This window comes from Argentina silus (assembly GCF_951799395.1).
Source record: "Argentina silus genome assembly, chromosome: 2".
NCBI classification, from domain to species: Eukaryota; Metazoa; Chordata; class Actinopteri; order Argentiniformes; family Argentinidae; genus Argentina; species Argentina silus.
The window spans coordinates 19923157-19939248 of record NC_139656.1 but is presented as its reverse complement, the minus strand read 5'-3'; the positions used below and the strand labels follow the sequence as shown (position 1 = coordinate 19939248).

Here is a 16092-nt window from a genome sequence, read left to right as displayed (position 1 = left end):
TATCACTTGAATTCATTGTTGAAAACACAATTATGGATATGAGATAGATAGATAGATAGATTATTTTCCATTAAGGGATTCTTTTTTGCCACTTGGTTATAGACCAATTTTGTAGAGTGACAGAGACGATGTCCCATCGACTGTGATTTTTCCTCTCCATCAACTTTGTAGATTTTTGTAAGTCTCCCCAGGCCTCAGGGTCACATTCCTGAGCAGTTTTGTTCCTCTCCATTTGCTCAGTTTGTAATGACAACCTGATCTTAATTGTCAAACTGATTCCTATGCAAATCAGAGACCCTATAAAAACAAAGGTATTCATTCCAAAATGACATGAACTATTATCCTTGCATTGAGATGGACTCAATTCAACTTATTGAGTGATTTGTTGATGAAATTTTTGCATTTTAGCTCATTTTAAGAACATCATAGCAAAGGGTCTTAATACTTATGTACATGAGGTATTTCTGTATTTCAATTTTAATCAATTTACTGAAATTTCTAAATACCTGTTTGCGCTTTGTCATTCTGGGGTGTTGTGTGTGGATTGATGGCAAATTATTGTAATTTAATCAATTTTAAATTGAGTCTATAACACAACAAAATGTGGAAAAAGTGAAGGGGTCTGAATAGTATCCGAAGGCACCGTATTTATTACCAGTGATTTGTAAATCATTTCCAAATGTTAATCCATCCGAAACATCCAAACAATTTGTTCATACAGACAGGATACTGTGTATAAAAACTGTCAAAAACTATCACAAGGACAAACACACCAAACCATATCCCATTATTAGGTAATTTCTGAATTCACTGACTTCAGATGGACTGCTGTCAAGAATCGAAAGGGATAACTGACAAAGTATTACAGTTTTTTCAATGACCTTTGATGCAAATTTCAAAACTTTTAAAACAGTCTTGTGTTAAGAGTTCTCAAAATTGAGCACATACAGTACATCTGAAATTCATGTCAGACATTGCACAAAAACTGCAAACTATAGAAAGACGGATAATGTTGAAAACAGAAAAATAAGATAAAATCAATCGTATTAAAGCAGATGTATATACAAAATAAAAAATAAAAATTATAAAACATAAAAAACATTAAAAGCACTTAAAAAAATCTAAAGGTTGGTGGTAACCCCACCCCACAACCAGCCATGGATGCCATTCCACACAGATACTAACTTGCCCTTTCCCAATTGATCTACTAAGAAACCCCACCGATATGCCACAGACCCCGGCTTCCTTTTGCTCTCCGGTCTCAGGCCTCCCCAGGCTTGCCCTTTCCCATCAATATTCATGTACATCAGAAGTCAGTCATTTACAATCCTTGCACATAACAGCTTTCTACTCAACTCTAACAAAAAATAGTGATCGATAGTGAACTATTCAAGTCTAAACAACCTGACTGGTATGGCCACCATCGCTATACATAAATGGACCTTTGTTTCTTATTAGGCACTGGGCACCATCTTAACCCTCATCATTAGGGCACAAGGACATTATTAGTAAGATCTGCCGTGACTTTCATTTCCTCCTCCACTCTGCAGACACAGGACTGGTCTTGTGCTGTCTGAGATGTTCATATTCTGCAGAATGCTGTGTGACTGTCTGTCAGATCAAAGATGTCCAAAACTAAAAACTACCTAGCATAGTCTCTGACAAGACAACAGTGACCTTTACAACTGTAAGGAGGGAGGAGGGGGGGGGGGGGGGGGGGCTTGGAGACAAAGTTGTGTCTAAAGAACAGAGCTAATGTTGCTTATTGTGACAATGGGAAACATGAAAAGGAAGATGACACTGAAATCTGGGGCAAATTAGGGTATTCTGTATCTGTATTCTAATTGCTGTTATGAACTGGTGTTTAATGGAGCCCCCCCCCTAGCGCGGGTCGTACATGTTAGCCAGTTTCTTGAAGCGCGGCCCCCAGTCGTTGAGGTAGTCGTAGTCCTGGTCCCCGTCCGAGCCAGTGGAGGCGATGGAGCTCAGGCTGCCCGCCAAGGAGCCATCTCCCTCGTAGTCATAGATCAGAGCCGTGTCGTAGGGCGGCATGTTAGGGTCATTGTCCGCCGCCTCCAGGCCCTGTGGAGACACACGTTAGAGATAAAAATAGAATTGAAATGCTACTCACTCCTGATAGTGGAATTGACCCCTGACCCCAGAACAGCACAGAGAGCCATACATTTGTTGTATAATTGTTATCATGAAACCCTCTCTCACATCATTGATGTAGTCCTCAATGTCAGTGGGGTCGGCAGGGGGTTTGCGTGGGTATGTAGGGGAGGGCAGGTTGTGTGGGGCATCTCTCCTGAGAGGCTGCTTTCCCCTGGGGAGGCCTGAGACCGGAGAGCAAAAAGAAGCCGGGGTCTGTGGCATATCGGTGGGGTTTCTTAGTAGATCAATGTTGAAGGCATTCTGGAGTGAGAGAGAGATAAAGACTTATAAGTGTCTATCGGACAAGGCAGGCAAAATACTGTACTTCAGTCACCAGGAAACTGTGTGTTTTACAGGCTGATGTGTTAAGTTGTTTTTAATGTTATCCACAAGGGGCCAGTATCAGTCTAGGCTTTTATTCTAACCTTACAGAGCATTCAGCTAGAAATGTGCTCCATAGAACAGGTATGAGTGTCTGATATGTGGACGTGGGAGTCATGTCTGGAACATTTCACCTCACTTAACACACCCCAGGTGTGTGACTGTTGATTTGTGTAAAATATTAGACAGCATTGTATTAGTGTGTGGTCTGACCTCGTCCTCCTCTCCACCTCCCTGCTCGTCATAGTTCAGGACGTTGTCACGTATGTCATCATCTGACTCGCCCACTAGCAGCCCTCCTCCTTTCTTGATATGATGCCTCCTGCAGTTCCCCACGGCAACAGCTAGGAGCAGCAGCACTGCAAACAAAGAGAGAAAGATCCATCTCACTGCACTGGAACATCTGGGAAGTGTGCATTGTGTGCTTTGTGTGCCTGTACATCAGCAATCACTTACACAGCAAGAGTGCCATGCTGGCCATGATGACAATTAAGGCGATGAAGCTGATCCCCACACGTGTGCCGAATATGGCAGCCGCTATAACTTTACATTCACCGTGTGTGTCACACGGACACACAGTCACGTTGACCTGAGCGATGGAGCTGAGGCTAGGGCTGCCAGAGTCAGTCACTAACACAAATACAGCATATTCCCCTTTCTCCAGCTCGATGAAAGACTGCAGCACTGCATGGGTCTCTGGAGAGAGAGACAGAATGAAAGAGAGAGAACGATTGAATTAATTCATGTTTTATTTGATTCTAAAAGATATGAAGTTCAACCAGGTGAAATCAACAATACACTCTTTGTGGTCCTTGGAGGACATGTGGTCACTCCTAACCAAATGTCGTCCTCACTCTGGTCCTTACCATTGACCTGTATGATGGTCCAGTTGGTGGACACATCAGTGGGCAAATCAAAGGAGAACGGTGCAGCGTGAGGGGCCAGGTCCTCATCCACAGCAGTCAGAACCAGACCAGAACTCTCACGGCCTGAATTGCTGCACACAGTTCCACTCAAGGGGAAGAGCTGAGGGGGATAGTCGTTAGTCTCCCGTAGTGTGATCACCAGAGAAGCTGTAGTCGAGATTCCACCAGCATCTAGAGGGGAATACACACATTAACACACAAGACAACAAACATTAATCACTACTACATTCTTAGAAAATAAGGGTTCTGTGGCTTGTCCATATAGGACAACCCTTTGAAGAACCATTTTTGATTCCATGTAGAGCCCTTTCAATATGGCACCATAAATGGTTCAACATGACACCACATGGCAAGCCAAAGAACCCTTTTCAAATCTAGGGTAGAACCTTTTTTTGAGAATAAATATGATAACAATAAGAACTATCTACTCTACTAACTACTCTAGTAGTTTCAACACTACTATAAAGGTATGTTGGATCTGCAGTCCTCAAAACTCAAAACATTGAGACAAATATCCTTTAAACAATACTCTCTTGAGCAGATGGTTGCTCTGCATCACAATGTCTGCGAAGAATAGAGGCCATTGAAGCCTTCACAGAGGTATCTAGTTGTTGGAGAGGTGAGGATGTGGCTGAATGTGGTACTCACCTGTATCTGTGACTCTGACAACTGCATTGTAAATGTTGTTCTTGACGTGAGGGGAGCGCACGTTAAATGATTTCCTGGCTACGATTTCTCCAGTCTCACGGTTGATTGTAAGCCACTTCTCAGGGTCTTTACTGATCTCATACCTGATCGAAGTAACAGAATAATGTTTTCATTCACTCCTTGATATACTGTTATATACACATAAATGAGTGTTCAAATTACATAATGCCATTGGCTGGAAAGCTACTCTGAAAATGCAGTATAAACTTAAGCTATAAGTTATTCCTCAATGGATGTTGACAAACTCCAGCAAAGCTATCTGTCAGTTGAAAGTAAGTCATAATACTACAAACTAACCAATAAAGGTAGCTCACTACCCTGAAGCTACTTCACAGCAAATACATGAAGGAATAAATGAATCTGGGTTGAAATGTCATACATCAAAGAGTCGATGTGACCTTCAGAAGCAGATGTTCCAGACATGACTCCCACGTCCACATATCAGACACTCATACCTGTTCTATGGAGCACATTTCTAGCTGAATGCTCTGTAACATTCCACCCTCCTTAACAGGCCCAGCAGATCAGGAGGCAAAAATGTTCTGTATATATGAAACAATGATAGATCATTTATAGGCTACAGAAAATGCGGGACTAATCTTACCTGAGTTTGGCATTATCAGGGTCATAGGCGATGTTACCGGCCAATACTGTACCGGGGACCACCGATTCAGGAACCACAATTTCTATGGGGTCATTGACAAAACGAGGGGCCTCGTTTTCATTCATTACTGCCACCACAACAGTGGCACTGCTCACAGGGTCATTGGGGGCCTTGATGCTCAGTGCATTCACATTTTCCACTGTCAGAATCAATGTGTGCTCAGGTTGGGACTCGTAGTCCAGTGGCTGCAAAAATAATATGGACAAAAATAAATAATGTGAACGCTGGGCTCCCAGGGATTCAACTGAACTCAATACAACTTTTTTTTAAATCCTATAGGGATGATTAAGGCATTGGCAGAGTGCAAGCACACAATAAATAGAAAGTTAGAACTAACTTGGGGTAACTTGGGTGGATAACTTGGGTAGTGTGGGAAGCAGGGGAATGTTATGTTATGATATCAGGATTTTGAATGATTCTGTACCAATGTGTGTATGTGTACAATGCATCAGTCTTCCATGCTTATGCAAGCCAGTGATATGCCATGGCATGTGTCTCTTACTGAATGGTAATAGTAGGATATGGCCTGATGGCAGCTCAATGAGTCACCACTAGATGGAGCTATAGCATCATGAGTGGGGCTTGACCATGATCCACATGTGATCACACACCCAATATGCCAGAATGTACCATGCATTCCCAACCCCTACCCCTCCTGCTGGATAAGAACAGCATACATCAGATATATAGGCTGTCTCAATAATCTAATGTGGTTTCCTCTCCTCGCCTCTTCTCCTTAATTTGCTTTGATCTGAATAGACCGGATATAAATGTAAGCAATATAGGAATGGTATTCACTTTTGACTTATCTAGTTCTTACAGATCATTGTGAAGGAAAGAGAGGAAACCACATTAGACTATTGAGATGCACCCTATGGATACAATGTATGGCCCTGACTTACCTTAACAAGCGTCAGAATCCCCTCATTGGTAACAGGGTCAGTCCGGATGGCAAAGTTGCCAAAGGGGTCACCCTTGGCGATGGTGTATTTAGCGTCCCAGTTCTCTGTGCCAGGTTCGTCATTGTCTATGGCAATGACTTGACCAATCTTACCCATTCTGTTCTCAACAGCTGATAGGGTGTACTGGAGACATGAAAAAAAATGTTTAGATTGATCTAGATACTATGGTAATACACAGTAATTAACATGACATCACAACACCTCTGGCCCTGCTGGCCCTGCTGGCCCTGCTGGCCCTGACCCCCTATAGGCACCTGTCAGCTCGATGGGGGAACCTCTACATGTAGTCCTGTGACCACCTGGGATTGAGCCCGATCCCGCATGCCGCAAGACTATGTTAGCCTGTTGAGCTAGACCCTAGGCACCCTGGTAGCAATCTTATCTTGGTAAGATCCTGTAAAAGATCTATAAGATCTAACAAGGTCCTTAGAAAGATCTTACTGCCTAGGCTTTAGCTCAGTGGGCTAACAAAGTACTGTGCAGGCAACCTAGATTGGAGCCTAGTCGGACACACACACACACACACACACACACACACACACACACACACACACACACACACACACACACACACACACACACACAACCACAAACTCACCAGGTCAGGGGAGAATCGTGGGGCATGGTTGTTAATGTCAGACACATGTATAATTGCATGGCCAAGACTGGTGAGCCCCATTCCTGACATGTCAGCAACTTGCAATTTCAACTTAAAACCCTTGACCACCTGTAAAAAATACACATAACAACACTAATGTTTAATGTCATATGATGTCACATAGCTTATGTCACTATTAATTAATGAATTATGGTACATTTTTATTTTTCGGACACATTTGTAATATCATATGCTTCTCTCCAACTGGAGAAGAGTAAGAACTCTTATTATGATGAGTTCCTCAGATGTTAACAATCATTTTGACTTTACTGGATGTGTCTTTGGAGAGTACCAGTGGTGCCCCCTACCTCTCGGTCTAAGCCAACGTCACGCGTGTAAATGGCCCCTGTCTCGTTGTTGATGCCAAACATGGTCTTGTTGATGCGGTTAGGAGGTATGCTCTCTTGTCCAATGATGGAGTAGCTTAGGGCAGCGTTGTCTGTGGTTGGGTCGTCAAAATCAGTCGCAGACACAGTCATCACAGATGTACCTGTCAAAACCAAGACATATGAAGTAGTGCAGCCAGCCAGCACAAGGTGTGTGTGTGTGTGTGTGTGTGTGTGTGTGTGTGTGTGTGTGTGTGTGTGTGTGTGTGTGTGTGTGTGTGTGTGTGTGTGTGTGTGTGTGTGTGTGTGTGTGTGTGTGTGTGAGTGTGTTGATGCATTTACCTGGTACAGAGAACTCAGGTACAGACCCAGCAAACTCATCCTGAGTGAAGTTTGGTCTGTTGTCATTCTGATCCAGCACTACTATCTCAATGGTAGAGGGATTCTCCAGTCTCTCTCCACTGGGTGACAGGGCAAAGGCTTTGAGCTACACAAAACAAAATACAGCACATCACCAACACTGCTGTAATAAGACAAATACTACTTGGTTTCAACAGTATCATAATTTACGCAGTTCTCTTTTCTTATATGATTATTTTCTTACTTACTGGAGTTTATTTGAGTCTACATTTAGTTATACTTAGAACATACAGTACAGTCAGAACTGCTCATTCTTAGGATATCAGAGACTAACTTTCATCCTCCCTCAACTGTGTTTGTCAAGGTCATTCAAATGGCTGTGGTCGATGTCTGATCCAATTACATTTGCCATGTCACCAGTCATCTGAGATTCCTTGTTACCCAAACAAAAGAGGGATGCTGGCTGACCTATCACATTGGCTTATTAGCGTGACAGTGACAACTTCAGAGTGCTTGGGCTAAGGAGCTGCTCATGTCTCTCCTGTGGGTGTTATATACCGTAAAGCTGCTGTATTTCTCGCGGTCCAGGGGCATCTTGCTCCTGATCATCCCAGTTTTATCGTCTATCTCAAAGAGGTCCTTGGGGTCCTGGTCGACCCCAGGTCCCTCCAGCTTGTAGATCACCTCACCAGTGAAAACCTTGTCCGATTTGATCTGGAGGAACACACACAACACAGGAAGATGGCTTGGGTCAGAATTTCATCGGGAGGTTAAGAGGGGAGTGTGTGTGCAACACAGCACCAGATGTGAATGCGTAGATCTATGGAAAAGAGGATAGGATAGTGGAGTATTACGGAGGCATAGTGTGTGTGAGTGTTGTGTGCTGTTTGTGTTTTTGTTATACTCTTTATCTATTGCACCCTTATGATGATAAACTCTGTTGTATGGCAATAAAGTTACCAGAATCTGAATCATTGTAGTTCATGTTCATCTGTCACCTATATGTAACTTCATTTTGGGTAGCTCTAGATATGTTTAGATGTGGTCACTTTCACTCAAAGAGGAGCAGGATCAAAGAGATGCTATCTGAGTCACATTTGATCATGGTCAGCTTATGGTCATTTAAACCACATCTCTTATCATAAAATAACCATGTCTACATCAGTCTGAGCTGGAGGGCTGGAGTATGTATGACTGTCTCTTGACCATGTAAAGCCAGATTAATTTCAGTGGATAAAAGTGACAGTATTATCCTAACATTTACATTGAAGTCACTTACGTCACTTACTTAGTAAAGATTCTTACGAATAAGAACAGACCTGGGTCAAATTTTGTTATGTTATGTACCTTGAAATGTGAGGTATGTTTGATTTATCTTAGAGTTTGCACTTTTCAGCCTACTCAATTGGTACCATTGTGCCAGTTAAACTAAACAAATCACAGCTCAAGTATTGACCCAGATGTGTTCTAATCTAGAGTGACGTATAATCGATGTATATACAATAAAACGGCTGGCCAGTGGTATACAGTAGTTATCAAAGGGACCATGTTACCTGGACCAGGTTTTCAGGAACCTGTTTGCTGTTCTCTGAGACCCTGATAGGAGGGATAATCCAGTCCCTCTTCACCCTGCTGAGACCCCCGCTCCTCTGTCGCCATGGATATAGGATGGCAGGGTTGAGGTCCTCTTTTCCCGTTTCTGTGGCACCCCAGACCTGTAGGAAAGAATGGCATGAGTGCAAGAAAGTCATGATATACACATCTATTCAATCTATCCAATAACAGTGAAGCTTTCAGTCAGATGGTCTGAATGAGCCATACATTTCCTGATGATTGCACGCCGTTATATCAAAAAGTGCAGATCATGTTAACCTAAATATGTTTTCAAACCAGGATAAGTGTTTGGGAAAAAAATATTGTTGTGGCTGCTTATCAGGCTTGGGTAAAATGCATATTTGAAAAATATTGGTGTGCTTGTGATCTCCTTGTCAAGCACAATGGATGCACTGGAATAGTCTCAGAAGTGCAAACCCTGCATTCAAGGCAATCTTAATCAAGCACATCTCACGTTTACGTAATATTTGAAACCATTTAAGATAGATTTTTGCCTAGGTCTGATATGCATTCTACCCAGGTCTGCTCAGTTCTGGTGAAGGGTGCAGCAGTCAACCCTGCCCTGCCCTGCCGCTCTATTTGGCCTGGGAGAATGGTGCTCTCAGGCCCCCCACCCACGTTCCTAATGTGGAATCCAATGGACTGGTGTGGATAGTGGGGTTTAAGAGCGGGGTTCACGTTTCACACACTAATACACATGTTTTTCTCTGTTCCTTTGATCTATAATTCCTTTTATAACCAGGGAACACACACACACACGTTTGTTCTATTCACTTTGTCTCTCACACATACAGTCACACGCGCACACACACACACACACACACACACACACACACACACACACACACACACACACACCAGCTGTCAGCTATGGATACAGTTCCCTTGCTTTCCCACAGACTCCCCTTTATGCCCAACACTGCACCTGACTAAGGGTTGAGGGTCACCTAACGAATCTGCTCCGGTGACAAAAATTACACACACACAAGCTCGTGCTCGTACACACACAAACACACACACACACACACACACACACACACACACACACACACACACACACACACACACACACACACACACACACACACACACACACACACACACACACACACACACACATTCCTAAAGACACCACCTGCCATCATTCCTCACAACAAAAACTCAGGATTCAAGACGACCAACTTAGGTCTTGAGAAATATCCCCAACCACCCCCCCTTGTAAACCGACTCCCTACCCTCTTGTTTTTACCCTTTATGAGTTTTACAGACGTCAAACTATAGATTTTTTTATCTTTTATATACAGTACAGGTTAAACCTATACTGTATATAAAAGATGTGCAGGAAAGCTTTTCAATTGCTCTGGATGTCTGAATGTTGAGTAACATGTCAACAGAATCAATCAAAAAGAATGTGGATCAATAGCCATTTCTCACATGGGTCATTCCATAAATAAAGCAGTTAATAAAAGACATGACTCATTTGATTGCATCTCTATTGCCTACTGGGACGTGGTGGCCCATCCCACACACTGGCACTTTGACACGCTGCTGTACAGTTCAAAGAGAATGGCAACCATGACTGGCATGTGCAGACTGAGTTGGGGGGGAAGACTAATCTTAGAATGCTCTATATTCCTGACCCCTGAGCCCCTGGTATAGCTCTACCTAGTACGCTCACACACAGAGATGTTTACACTCACATACCAGCAAAGACCCTCTCCTCCACCACCAGTCCAATCACACATCAACGATCAGCTATGGCCAATCAGAGACCAAATGCACCTACTCACTTAAAAACAATTTCGCAGGGACGCAGGGTACTATGGTAAAATGAAAATAACATTCCTCAAAAACAAAAACATTTGAATTCAAACTTTTTGTCGCAAGGTCTCTGTTTTGATTGAATATAAGGCCACAATAAGTGAATAATTATTGTTAGATAACAACGTGTCCTATCAAAACCAGAAAGATACATATTAAGGGCTTTCTACTTCAAAGAAGCACTAATTCTCAAAAAAGCTGGAAGACCTCCAAACAGGCCCTACTTTCTGTCCTAAATGAATTTCTCTTCCAGTCAGTTAAATGACTGTCTTGAGTCCCTGTGGTCTGAACTCCGACTGACTCTGGTCTCTGGGTGGCAAACACAGCAGGTGTCTTCTCTAACGTCCTAATGTCTTTACCAGTCCACCACTAGGTTACACCTAGGTTTCATCTTACCAATTAGAACAGTGGCTGCTGACAGGCAGGGTAAAGGACAACACACAGATTAACTGTTGTTTTGGGGACTTTTCCCCAGATAGGTTTACAAGTTAAAGGATAGTTGTATTGGGCCTCATAGGGGGTCAACCCGTCCTACTTAGCACAAAGGGGGTTTGAAATCTAATTTGTACACATGCATACATTATCTGTGGCTTGATCGAGTTTGTCTGGCACAATGGAATAGGCCCAAAACTTTCTTTTTAAAAAAAGTGCAAACTATTCTAGGCAGGCAAGCAAATACTCAAAGCATTTCAAATACTTTTCGACCCAGGTCTGGTGGTGAGAGGTGAGTACTATTGTAGGGTAAGAAACTATCATTTATAAATGTGCTATTGATATATTATAAACAGTATGTCACACAGCGCCTCATGGTACCATTACTCCTACCTCTCACCCTATACACAACCCTAATAGGTTTATTAGTGTTGATTTGTAAGCATGGTTACTGATAAAGCTGAGTGGACTGAGCAAGCTTGTGCCTCTCTGTTAAAGTTAAAGTTAAAGTTAAAGTTAAAGTTAAAGTTAAAGTTAAAGTTTCACAACCGATTCATCAAGGTCAGTGTTGCTGATTTCAAGGTCAACCATCTTTGCATCTAATATAGCTGAACAAATCACTGTCTATGAGGTCATCAAAGATCACAGGATCCAATCATCTCTGCAGGGCAGTTTCCATTGAGAGGGTTAGGGACAACTACATTTAGAGGTGATAATCTCTCACTGTGATGAACATACTGCTCAGTGCTCAGACTGACCTCTCACTGAACAAAGAATGAGGCCGCCGAGCTGTCAAGAGGTGGGTAGTGCCAACCAGAACCCACCTGGCAACTTACCCTCGCTTGCTTAAGCTTGCTTGCTCAATCATACCTTAACCAGCATAATATCATCATCTCCATACGATTATTCTGTGAGTTCTGCTACAGGTGCTAATAAAATAACCTATAATCTCACCATGAAATCTGCAAATAACATGATTTACATCTTGCACGTGATTTCACATTTTTATGTTTACATGGGCTTAGGAGGGCTTGTGAAATTTTCCAGAGCATACCAATGGCGTGCCATTGCCTGCCGCCGTCTATCTCTTCTGCCGAGCCCTATAAACCTGTTCTCCCTACTTTTATACATTTATACATTCCAATCAAGTCAAGAATAAGACTGGGTCAAGCTGGTCCAAACCATTAGTGGGAAGGACATGACAGATGACGGAAGAGTGAGAGTTTCATACTATATCTACAGAGCTTCACAGTCATTCTGTTTATCCTGTGTAATGTGAAAGCACACAGTATTTCTTGCTTCCTTACTTTACTCCTCTACTGAATAAAGCAAGAGTCTGCTAGTGTAAGACACAGCTATTCATCACACTACCATTCATACAAATCTAGAGAACACAAATGTCTTTTACAATCATGCCCTTGTAAGAGTTAATTTGATCCATGTCTGTTTTGTTGTGATTTCAAACCCTAACTTTAGAGATGCATGCCTTGGCATAGACACCTGAGTCAGCCCTGGACTATGTGAGTGGAGGTATGTTTCTATGTTCAACAGTCAGAGCTCCCTAGTGTTGGCAAGAGGGTAGAGAATGTGGACAGCATGCCTTACAATCTCCCTTCCTATGGGGTGGAGGGTCAGACAGGTGTCCCTGTCCCCCTCTGTGACTGTTTCACGTAGGCTCAGCCACCAACCATCCCACCACCCTCACAGCCACGACTGCCTTGGCCTCCTATTTTGGGGGTATTTCACAAGAGCAGATGTCTCAGCTATAAGACTGCTGACCTAATGGGGAGATGAGTACTAGGGACTCCCACAGTTTGGGGATAGAAAATAGCTCGGGTGGTTAATTTAGTGTGGAATTTGATTCATGCCCAAGGGAGGTTATACCAGGACCCAACTGCTCCCCCATTAGTCTCGTTCTCCATAACTTCTCTGTGTGTGACCAATGCGAGATTATGCGAGAGTCTGGCAACGCGAGACTACTTTCTCATTACCCCCTCCCCCCCTCACACGGAGAGAGAGGAATAAGATCTGTGTGAATAAGACATGGGTTCTAAATATTCTGTCTTTTCATGCTATGTCATGCTTTTGTCAAATTGTCTGTGAATAGAAACTTTGAAAAACAAAACACAAAGACAAAAAAGGTTCTGTTTTTTAACCTCCTAAAGATAACAATCCATTTTAGTGTCACTAACTGGTCAGTGACTCAGCTAGTGAAAATGGAGGTAACATAGTTCAGCTTTGTGGCTGTAGTGTTGTCTGAACCTTGTCATGGACACTCTCTCTGAAACCCAAGTCTGTAAGCACACACACGCACACACGCACATACGCACACACACACTCACACAGGCACAGTGTGATTCAGATACTGTCCAGCTGGGACTGAGCGATTGTTTCCAATGAGTATGAACTCAACACTGGCTGCTTTATGGTTGGATTTGTCCCTAATTTCACGGTCAGGGAGTGTACGACTCCTCTTTCCGCAGAAGGATTATGGAGCGGGACAAATGGCATCAAGTACGCATCTGGGAACAGCTGTTGGCTTTCATTTCCGCTAATCAAAAGTGCCCAAGATCTGTAGGCATGCAGTTCAATAAACCACCTCTTTCCCAGGGAAAGTCCTAACGAAATGCTGCCTTCACTCTTAGATAAAAATTGTTATTTGGCTGTCCCTGTATAGGAGAACCCTTTGAAGAACACTTTTTGGTGCCATGTACGGTAGAACCCTTTCCACAGAACCCTTTCCTTTCCTTTTTTAAGAGTGAAGGCAGCATTTCTTTAGGACTTTTCCTGTGAAAGAATTGGTATATTTAACAAGCTGGCAAGCCTACATAGAACCCTTTTTGGTTCTAGTTAGAACCTTTTTTTCTAAGAGTGTTCCTATATAGTAACTGTAGGTGTTTTTGAAACTTCACCACCACCCTTCTTCTCTGAGTTGTAACACCTCTGGCATTTCAACATGGAATTCAAGCTCACATAGGTTTCACAGAGAACTAAAATAGTTCTCCAGTATATTATTATGTATTCAGTGCAAAGACGATTCTCAGGTTTTAAAAGATATTCTGTGGTTTTAGGTCTTCATATACCAGCCTATTCACAAGATGATTACACAACACAAATGAAGGATTCAAACCATGAATGTGAACATAAAATCACAGATCCCATGTGTTGAGGGACCATGCCGTTATAGTGTTGTATGTATGTATGTTCTAGTCTTTTGTTGGGAGACCTGGTTATTAATGGGGGTTTTTCGGGATACATGCTTGTGTTGAAGATGTCAGGTGACATGTTTTGTGATGCAAGCTAAGACCCATGCGTCATCACATACCTTTCGCTCTAACTCACCGGTCAACACATGGTTGGGGGCAAACCGTGATGAACTGGTGTGCCCCATGGCTCTTAAAAATGATCTATTACACTGATCTTCAAAAGCTGAGGTAAATTTCCAAAAAGATTATCATACAATTTGATCTAACATTTATTTAGATAGTTGTGTATCCCATTTGAAAACTTTGTCAGTACAAAAAAATAAAACCTTTAACCATGTAACAAACTTTGCCCTAACCATTTGAAGCCACTGCTTCTAAATTGAATTGAAATAATATTTAATCTAGAATAACATTGAAATTGATTTAGCTGCAAACATCTGTAATATCCATAATGATTTTTAGCTTTTTCACCCTCATAGCCAGAAAGTCACATAGGACCAAATCTCTCACTCCAACCTGGGTTTCATTACTTCTCTAAACAGAGAGAGTGACTGATTGAGTTTTGAGGTTATGTTGGTAATATGTCTGTTTACATTGTCATCCATTTTGTCCCTTATAATGGTGTTGATGACAAGCCTGCCAACGGTGGAGCCATGATTTCCTCCTAATAGAAGCCTGAACCTAAAAACATCTGCAGCATTGGGTGATATTCATCATGTTCTTTACAACTGTACTGAAATGTTTAGATCAGCCACATCCACTCCTTCTGACAATGTTTATGACATCTGTTGATAACAATCAGTTAAAACGTATCGTTCAAATTCAAATGTAAACCGCAGATTTGTAATTTGAACAGTTGAAGGTCATCCCAAAACCAACCCCTCCAGGATTGTGGAAATGTAGGACAACCACATTTAAACCTACATCTACTTAAATCACACTTAAACTGCAATACATTACACACACCAGGTTTGGGTCAATTAGAATGGTCATTCACTCAATGCAAGTGAAGTGAAACTCCATTTTCAATTCACAAATTCAATTTCAATTAACTAATTACATTTCAAATCACTTTTTGCATTGAGTGAATTCAAATTGAATTGACCCCAAGCGTAACTACATGAAAACATTGAATTTATCGTCTAGGTATTTGTATTTATCACATTTATTTGACAGGGACAATGTACGAGAGAGAGAGAGAGAGAGAGAGAGAGAGAGAGAGAGAGAGAGAGAGAGTTTAGAATTAAACCTCCTACCTGACAAAGCCCGGTCACCAGCACACACAACACTGCCAACACCCTCGCTGCCATCTCCTGAACCAGCCTGAGATCCTCTGGCCGAACTTGGATTCGTCCCTTATGACCACTATAGCGACACTCAAGTTTTCAACAAGTCCTATGAGAAGCTCAGGGTTCCTTGCTGGCAGTACTGGGCAATGGAGCCAAATGTCTCAGACTGAAACCCTCTCCTTCTCTCCCTTTCCCTCTCCCTCTCTTACTCTTTCTGTCTCTCTCTCTCTCTCTCTGGCTCTCCCTCTCTCCTAGTCTATCTGTGTCTCTCTCCCTCTCCTCTTGGCAGTGAGTTCAGGGGAGAATGAGTGACAGCACATGTGCACTGGGGTGCATGGGAGGGCTGAGAGATGAAATTCTAACCCTCTACCCCTCCGACTCACTGGGACACACCCAGCTATGGACAGGGGGTGGGGTGGGGGGGTCGCTGGATGCAGTGTGTATGTGTGTGTGAGAGAGAGAGAGAGAGAGAGAGAGAGAGAGAGAGAGAGAGAGAGAGAGAGAGAGACAGACAGACAGACAGACAGACAGACAGACAGACAGACAGACAGAGGCAGAGCAGCTGGTGTGAGTGCAGAGGGAGCTCCCTGA

At 42.7% G+C, this 16092-nt stretch overlaps 1 protein-coding gene across 1 annotated transcript; it reads right to left on the bottom strand.

The window, feature by feature from the left end:
* Positions 1-1881: 1881 nt before the first annotated feature.
* On the bottom strand, positions 1882-15529 carry cdh15 (cadherin 15, type 1, M-cadherin (myotubule); the record flags this gene model as incomplete). The annotated part of the gene is made up of 14 exons (XM_083664872.1): positions 15469-15529; positions 8693-8854; positions 7698-7853; positions 7122-7266; positions 6762-6943; positions 6394-6522; positions 5736-5918; positions 4774-5018; positions 4110-4252; positions 3402-3632; positions 2992-3231; positions 2749-2894; positions 2221-2415; positions 1882-2082 (listed from the first exon to the last, which is right to left on the bottom strand). The coding sequence occupies exons 1-14, from the start codon at positions 15520-15522 to the stop codon at positions 1882-1884; spliced, it is 2412 nt and encodes an 803-aa protein (XP_083520998.1). The 5' UTR covers positions 15523-15529.
* Between the last annotated feature and the right edge of the window lie 563 nt (positions 15530-16092).